At 31.2% G+C, this 9,190-nt stretch overlaps 1 protein-coding gene across 1 annotated transcript; it reads left to right on the top strand.

The window, feature by feature from the left end:
* Window positions 1–1,018: 1,018 nt before the first annotated feature.
* Window positions 1,019–5,234, top strand: LOC122581737 (thioredoxin-related transmembrane protein 2). Its single transcript, XM_043754011.1, has 10 exons — window positions 1,019–1,406; window positions 1,522–1,566; window positions 2,428–2,484; window positions 3,446–3,515; window positions 3,717–3,758; window positions 3,841–3,914; window positions 3,985–4,055; window positions 4,135–4,217; window positions 4,294–4,397; window positions 5,054–5,234. Exons 1-10 carry the CDS (start codon window positions 1,200–1,202, stop codon window positions 5,114–5,116), a joined length of 816 nt encoding a protein of 271 aa, XP_043609946.1. The 5' UTR covers window positions 1,019–1,199; the 3' UTR covers window positions 5,117–5,234.
* Window positions 5,235–9,190: the final 3,956 nt, after the last annotated feature.

Below are 9,190 nucleotides of genomic sequence, written 5' to 3'. Positions count from 1 at the left end.
ACCAAAACGATGTACTGATTTCTGGTGAAACATTCCCAAAACATTTGGATTATCATTTAACCAGACGTCAGTTATTTTTTTTTGTACGAGACTCTATTAAAGTTTTCTCACCCAAGTGGTTGGCCCAAACAAAGCTTCCATTGCGTTCATCAAAATATTGCGGTCGTAGTTAAGGGCATAAGCTCATGTGTTTGTCTACATCTGCTTACAAAGAATTAGTATATTACCTCAAATCATGTGAATTAGTAATTGAACACCTAACAAACCCCAAGTGGTCTAAGCGAGTTACCTCCTTCTAGCTCTAAATTTTCTTATGATAAATAAATGATTTCAACTCAATGTTATTCTTTACGCGTTGTTGGTGATAATACAATTTGACGCCCTTCTTTAGCATTGCCACATTTTAGACGTTTAGATAGGTTGGTCTAGCCAATCTTGGATTCACAATTCCACATATCTCTTAGGATTTAACACTATAGCCATTTGATGTTGTCAATTGTCTTTATTGTTAGAGCGTTTGGCTTAGCATATTTGCATGATAAACTTCATTTTTATGGTTTATTTTTGGGCTTATGAGTTATGAGTTTATTTTGATTTGTAATTTTAAAATAAACTCATAAATCTATAAATAAACCACAAATTAAACCTTAATAAACCCGAAAGGCTTAAACTAAGCAAATATGTTTTACCAGCACGGTACCCGCACAAATGTGGCGGTTTTTATGGTGGCAACTGTGTGATGGCGGAGGACGACTGTTGGTGGTAGAGGCGGCGTCGAGTGATATAGATAATTGATGTCAAGTAATTGATGTAAAAGATTAATAAAAATATTTTAAAAGATTAAAAACTGATAAGTATAATATAATCATTAAAGATACTTTAAACATTTGTCCATGTAACTTTCGAAATGAGGCTATTTGTTTTATAATAATAGATAGTTGAATAATAAAAATTAAAAAAAATAAATAAATAAATTGATATTGATAGTACTGTATGAAAGAAGAAAGATAAAAAGAAATATTTGTAAGAAATTGTGGGGGAATAAGATAAAATAAAATAATCATGTAAGTAAGAATTTCAGTCGAAGTGAATCCATCAAATATAATAAACGGAGATTCCGATCTGAAAAGACCGGCGAAGAAAGTATAAAATCCCGGGAAAAAACCCCCAATCATCACTCACCTCCGGCAAAATCAATCATGGAAAGCAAGAAGAAGAACGAAAACAAGAGGAAGAAGAAGGAGGGGAGTGGAAGAGAGTATTACGATATAACAATGAACATAATATATGCGATAGTTTCAGAACCCTATTTTCTCTTCCACTTCCTCACTTTGTTTTCTTACTTCTCCATCCGTCTCTCCACTCTTCATTTATTCTCCTCCGCTTCTACTCATCTTTTCCACCGTGTATTATATCTCTTCTTCCTCTCTCTCTCTCTCTATATATATATCTATACATATACTTACATTAATTTCATTATACCATTTTATTATGTAAAATAATTGATTTGATTTATCGCAGGAACTTCAAGCTGCTATTGCTTTTCTTACCTTAGCTGCTGTTAAGGTAAAAATTTAATTTTCCGTTTTTTTTTTATTATTGAACTGATTTTGCCATAGTTTACAATAAATAATACTTGATATATTTACTTGCTTTGGATTTTATTTAAAGGTAGATTTGTATTCAAAATGTTGATTCGATCGTGTACAATGATGTTTCATGGAATGTGAATGATGTTAGTAATTTTAGTGTGTAAGGAAAGTTAGCATTTGAGTATTTACACCTGGATATGTTCCTTGGATACAAACCGCGGGGCTCTCCCAACGGTTACCCCTACACCCTCCTCTCAAAGATATTTGCATAGTTAGTGAGTATGGAACTTATCGAGTGTCGTTCTGGATTTTCTGGATGTTGTGACCTTCTATAACCATTTGTAACTTTCAGCAGTTTCAACTTCACAGATTTTCTGGATGTTGGATTTTTCTGTACATACTGATACTAAAAAATGAATTTAATAGGACTATTTAGCACTCCGATCCTTATTTTCTGCCTAAATCAAGTTTGTTTGTTTGTTTTTTTTATTATTATCTTAAAGCGAATTTCATGCAACCGAGGATAATAAATGGTAGAATACTTATCTTTAGAAAGTGATCCTACACGATTTAAAGAGATATCCGGTCATTAAAATCTTCACCTGCTTACACAAATCCATCAGCATATAGTTGTCAGAAGCTTGGTGCCACTAGTGGGCACTGATGAAAAAACTTGTGATGGTGTTATAATAATTTATGCACTGAATCTTTAACGTTTTGAAGTGATCACATAGGAAAAACTAAAAATTTGGACTGGAATTATAGTAGGTTACACATGATATGGAATATCAATGATGAATCAAGGAATGATAGTCTACTCTTCTGCTTTTTGCAGATGGTGAAAGAAGAAACTTGGGACGGTTTTGTTGCAGATATGCTGTTATTTGCTAAGGTGCTTCTTGCTATCATATTTTTTGTTTTCTTTTTCTACCTATGTTTTGGTATCTAACTATCTATACTTGTTTATTCATGAAATTGATGCCCAATTTTGTGATAAGTTTACAATTCTTAAGAATGAACTTAGGCTCTCTAGCTTATCATGATTTCCCAGCTAAGCTAAATATTGTATCCTTCGCGTGTGCTTAACCTACAATCTGGTCTAAAATTTGACCTCTAATATAAGTTTGTGATTGGATGGGTTCACGCAGCGGAAGCGTGGTGGGCCCATAACCCACGGGCCACAGGTCCCAGGATCGAACCTGGCTCTGTTACCGAGTTAAACTTTGTAATGTATTGTACTGTTGTGTATTAGAATAGGAGACATCGGGTATATATAAAAGAAACATTCACAATCGACACCCTCTAATATAAACATAATATAAACTCTAGTCTAATAATCGTGAAGCTAAATTTATCGAAGGAATATTGGATGTGGAAAACTCTATACAGATAACAGACTTGTAAGTGTAGAAGATGTTGGTTTCTGTCAGCTAGCATTCAATTATGTTATTGCATTTTTTCCTTAAAGTTTGGTTCTCTGCTGAACATGATTCAGCTTCAAATTAAAGGTGGTAATAAGAACCGAAATAGATATTCTTAGAAGAAATTGTAGTTGTTCAACTTGTCTTGGATTCTGATAGTGAGGGGAAAATCAGAATATGGTATTCATTAGTATCACCATCACATCTTTGCTGGCAAACACATATGACACAGGTTGCAAAACATCATATAGGTCTAACTTTCTAAATTAATGATCATTGAAGATACTATATTATTAGGAAAGGCTTCATTATGTGTGTGTGTGTGTGTGTGTGTGCGCGCACTCAAGTCTTAGGATTTTTTAACAAAGTAGAATAGTTACTGTTGACCTAATTCTTAGTTCAAGTTCATGAGTTGGATATCTACTTTTCCAGGTTTTTCTTATTGGAATTGCTTTAGTCGTGGATTATCACCTTGCCCTCTGGTTCACGTTGACCTTCTTGGGTATGTTTTCTTTGTTGTAGATCATTTCCTAACTCCTGATTGGATATGACATATAATTCATATTGCTCCAAGTATTTCTTTAAAACATATATGTTTCTTCTATATATTTACATTACAAGAGTCTATATCGGTCAGTTGGTCCTAAGATATATTAGAAACTTGCTACTAATGCTATATTGCTTTCCGTGTTCTTCATTACAGTTATCTATCTCTTTACACAACAACCTGCCTACATGGGACTAGGTATGCAGTGAACTTTGGTTTACTTCTCTTGTATTTTCATCTGATATATTAGGCTAAAAGTTTTCTAATTATGTGATTTTAGGTTCTGCAACACAATTGACACCTCTGCAGTTGGAAGCTTTGTTGACTGAAGGTGGCACATCAAGATTTTGGCTGGTTAGGCTCACAGTTTTATGCATTTGCTATTCTTACACTAGCTGGGTCGTTTATCTTCTTTTCTTTACAGGTGGAGTTCCGGTCTTCATTTTCATCTACCTGCATACGTACCAGCCGAGTTCTCCCTGAACTCTCCATTACGTGAGTACATGACTTTGATCATTAGTGACCAAATGCGGTAGTATATATCAATATGATCATATCTTTTCTCGCGCAACAGATTCTCGAACAAAAATCTATCTTTTGGAGTAGTTGATCTTGGTCTTTTCCCAAATACAGCTTCAAAATTTGGAATCTCTCTTGGTGAGTATTGATTATTGTTATGTTTTGTCTTGAATGTGTTACTTCTTAGCTGATTTTTTTAAGATAAAATGTACAGGAATACCTGATCAACTCCCAACTTATATCTTATTTGAGCATAACGAGGAGGTTTCCCGCTTTCCTGAGATGCATTCCGTAGCCAAAGCTTCTGATATAACCAAGGTATTCCATGACTTTCATGTATGCAAATTAAATGGGTCTGGCCGGTCAAGTCAGGTTGACACACAAACACTTGTTTGCCACTTTCAAGTTTTTACTTAACAATAACTAATATGATTACAACAATATTGCTCTTAAAGATTATAGTCTGAATTTTACATCAAAACATTTAAAAAAAGTTCTATGTTCCTGTGGGTGACTTCCAAGCCGTTTGGCCTATTTAACCCATTCTTGCCTATTGTTTTTGATCATATCGATTTGACCCCGTTAAAGATGACATATAGCACACATCCAATATATTAGTAATTGGATGATTTTTATTAGGGATAAGTATCCTGGAATGTAAAAAAACTTTGGACGAATTTTTTATAGTAGGAAATAACTAAAGTTTTGTGTATTGTATGTAAACAACTTTAAAAAATGTTTATTGTATGTAAGAAAACATACGTGACAACCATATAGAGGTGCCACTTGTTTGATTTTAATTGGTTGAATACATTTTCTTACATACAATAAACATTATTTTCGAGTTGTTTACATACAATACACACAACTTTAGTTATTTCCTACTATAGACATTCGTTCAAAGTTTATTACATTACAAGATACTTATCCCTTTATATTATGTCTAATTTTCCTCTTACTACTTTTGGTTGCAGAAACGTCTTTGCCATCACTTTGAACTTGACAAACACTTGCTTGATTATGTTAGTTGCAAATAGTTGTATATGTATGATTTGATTCTCTTGGCCAAGTTATAGCTCCATCAATCAATTAACTTTGGATTTACTTACATATACAATTTCAAAAGTTATTAATTGAAATCCAATTTTGATGTTAGTGTATCTTTTAGTTTCTTAGTTATTACAATTTACCACAGTGAATTTTCACGCTTATTAAATAATTGATAGAGAAAGAGATCAGATGAGTTCTATGTTTCTTCTAAGATGGTCAAAGTTTTCATGTGAAGTTACAATGTGTTACCACTTTATTTTTCTTTGGAGATCATGAAAAAGACACTGTGTAACTATATATTATTTCAATATAAGTAAATCATATTGTGTTCAAGTTCTTATTAAAAATCTCTTCCATTGCGAAATCCAGCTTCATAAACCCTTATCAACTGTATGATAAGTCTATCTACCATGATTCATATTCAATAATCAATACACATGAGTATTTGATTAACATCTTGCATCTTAGGCATAGTAGTCGTGGCTTTTTTACAGACCTCGCAGTTAAGGCCTCGGGATGACGCTAGAGTATGGTTTTCTTTTTGTTATTTCTCTAGTTGTAACATGTACTTTCTTGACAATCTAGCACCTTGCTAGCTTGTGTTTATAATAAAATTTCTACTGCCGTTCTAAAAAAAATAGTTGTGACTTTTTTAGAACCATCCACGCATCTATATGGTTTTGTTGACGGATCTTATATGAATACATCATAGTTTTTGTATTACTAGTATAGTTTTCGAAAATATAGATTGTCTTTCAAAAACGAACTTAGAGAAATTCTTGAATCTTTACTACAAATGATTTGTGAAAAAAAAAAAATCATTAGAGTGTACAAAAATAAATAAATAAATAAATAAAAGGTTGGAAAAGTGTTTTGGTGTCCGTGTATGCGAGTCACGCGGCCTGTGGGGTCAATAGAGCAAAGATATGGTCTGCAGCCTGCCTGCTGGTCTGTCTCACGTAAAGTGCACGCCATACACCACTACTAATCCCTACTGGTCAACTCTGTTTGAAACATTAGTCAAAAGTCAAAATGCTTTCTAACTTTCCTTAAATTCTACTCCCTAATACCCTCTCGTACAATAACGTAAATAATGAAATGGTGAACCGATATTTCTAACCATATGTGCACACCTATATTTCGAATTAATCCTAGAACCAATATATCGTTGATCTAAGTCCCACTATAAACCATCACGCAAAAACACGGTAACATGTATAACATAGAAGTAATGATAGATATTCGCACAAGTGCACAACATTTATCAAACAATTCTCATCATACTTGTAATCAACACTTCACTAATCACTAGTACACCAGAATGTCACACCGACACATCAATTTTACCATTTCATTCCTTGTATACATTTTGCATTCTGTGCTATAACCATGAACTTTAAAAAGTACATGAATTGTCAAAAAACTTTATCAAAATGTACGTTAGTATATTTATTTACTTATTTGAGTAGTCGATACACATCGCATGTTTTACTTAAAACGAAAAAAGTAACATTTTGAAATGTCGAGAACGCTTTTCATTACCTTTTTACTTTCTATAAAATGAATTGCTTTTATCTTACTCTTATGCGAAGTGAAAGGAGTAATTAATTAAGTGGGCATCATGATACAATATTATTAGTAATCTTTGTACAATTGTACTAAAACTAAGTTTAGTATACTACATGCATGTTTATCATCAAATAGCATATCTATTTATCAAGGACTCAAGGTGAGATCATGGAAGATGATTATTATAGTAGATTAATTCAGTACCACAACATCGGTCATGTATGAAATTACATCATTGAAAAATGAACATTTTTTTTACTAGAATATATGATCACCCGATATACTATCGATGATTATATTTCTTGTTTTAAAATTTTTAAGTTAATAAGTTACTAATCATATACTCGTAAGTCTCAAATTTAGATTCAAATCCAAATCATATGTGATACTAAACTTGCACATTCAACCCGAGGAATAGAAGTTATTGGGTTTCTTTTATAAGTCTGCTAACTTTTAAATCATTGGGTTTCTTTTATAAGTCTGCTAACATTTATGTTTTTTAAAATAAAGAATGTTAAAAGTGTATAGTTATTTTATGCACTTTAAGTACAACATCTGAGACTGTTGTTGCATAGAAATTAAATTTCGTTGAGCATATATTACATGACACCCCTAATGAAAGGGGATCACGTTAATCGGAGTGGCGTTAGTGTGTCACTAGTATTTCTTCTGAAAATTAATGGTTTGCGATATAAGTTATATATTAATTATTTTTAATTTGCATAGTAGTGAGGTATATGACTTTAATATTCTTTTTTTAACAGCAGTGAATTAACTTTAATATCTAAATGGCCGTGTTAAAATATGGTGTTGTTATCACTTAAAAACTAAATATTATGAATGAGAACAATTCAAACATATCATTATGTATTTATGCAGTTATCCTATATATATTTGAATATATACTATTTTTTTTAGTTATGAGATTACATTATTAGATATTACTAAAGTAAACTATTATTATTATTATTATTATTATTATTATTATTATTATTATTATTATTATTATTATTACTATTAGTATTATTGTATTTACATTTATTTTATATTTATATTTTAAAATTTAATTTGAAAAGTAAGTTTTGAGTGCTTAAAATGCAAGACTTGAGAAAAGGGCACTCAAATTGGTCTGCCATTACTTTGTTTTTTTAATCAGCATGCAAATTTCAACATACTTGACAAATACTTTTACGTTAATTTAAAAATGTTCTATGAAAAGCATGCCGCTGTATATCTAATCCCTTATATGTCATTTAATTTAAATGTTTCTTCATTGTTACTTAATTTTTTTCTTCATAGAATAATGACCGATTCCTGTCATTGAAACTAATAAAGGATTTTAAAATGATGTTTGTTAGTTTATTATCTTCAGTTTATAATATAATTCAATGATCGATTTTGAATCTGTGATTTGCATAACATATTCTAGTGTCATTGTTCCATATGCATGTATGGAGATAAATAAAATCATATACACGTATAACTGAGAGGTGATGTATTAATGGAGAGATTTCAAGGAAGAAACAAAGTAGTATGGACTACAATTTGTTTATAATTAATCCTCTTTTTACCCTATACTATTCCTAATACTCGTATAATATATGGTAGCTATATAAATTGTATCATAAATAATTAAATTCGAATATGTCTCGATTCGTGTATATGAAATAAATTGTGGTGAAAGTAAATCGATGATTGAAGCTAAGTTATAATAAACAGTTTTGATAAATATAATATATGTTTAGTTAAAGTTTTGGATTTTACCTAAAATTTTTACAATAACATCAAAATCAAAACTTATAAGCATGGTGGATGACGGTAAATAACTTTGTGATTTCCGATCATAAATTCAAAATTTTGAAGTCATGTTAATAACTTATCATAGGTAATAGGGATCGAGTCTCATTTCTCATATTTGTGAGGGTGGATTAATAGGGTTTTTCGAGAGTCCTGATCTTCAGACACATACACGTGTAATTTAGGATAGGAGTTGAATAGAATGTCGTTCAATATATATATATATATAGGGGATGAGAATATAAGGCTGTCGAGTATTTAAGCTTAGGTGTGGAACACTCACATATTGTTTTTTTAATCCATAAAAATCATGGGGGCCCATGCATTTATTAATTAAACAAAAAATAATAAAATATTAGTATGTGAGGGGTTACACACCTAAGCTTAGGTGTCGGACAGTCTTATATTCCTTTTTTCCTATATACTAATCCTAATACTCGTACGATGTACGGTAGCTATATAGATTGTATTATAAAGAATTTTGAATATGTCTCATCATTCGTGAGTATGAAATAAATTCTGTTTAAAGTAAACCGATGATCAAAGTTAAAATAATAAAAAGTAATGATAAATAATATATATAATATATATGTTTAGTTATAGTTTGGATTTAGCATAATTTTTTACAATCACATCAAAATCGGAACTTGTTAGCATAGTGGATGACAACAAATAACCATGTGATTTCGGATTGT

The sequence above is a fragment of the Erigeron canadensis genome, chromosome 1 (genome assembly GCF_010389155.1).
Source record: "Erigeron canadensis isolate Cc75 chromosome 1, C_canadensis_v1, whole genome shotgun sequence".
Taxonomy (NCBI): Eukaryota; Viridiplantae; Streptophyta; class Magnoliopsida; order Asterales; family Asteraceae; genus Erigeron; species Erigeron canadensis.
Note: the sequence above shows the minus strand (reverse complement) of the source record. Positions and strands in the feature narration are given on the sequence as shown.

Coding starts and splice junctions, on each gene's coding strand:
- LOC122581737 (XM_043754011.1), top strand. CDS start 1,200: ATGGAAAGCAAGAAGAAGAACGAAAACAAGAGGAAGAAGAAGGAGGGG. Junction 1,407..1,521: donor CTACTCATCTTTTCCACCGT/GTATTATATCTC, acceptor GATTTATCGCAG/GAACTTCAAGCTGCTATTGC. Junction 3,516..3,716: donor GTTCACGTTGACCTTCTTGG/GTATGTTTTCTT, acceptor TCTTCATTACAG/TTATCTATCTCTTTACACAA.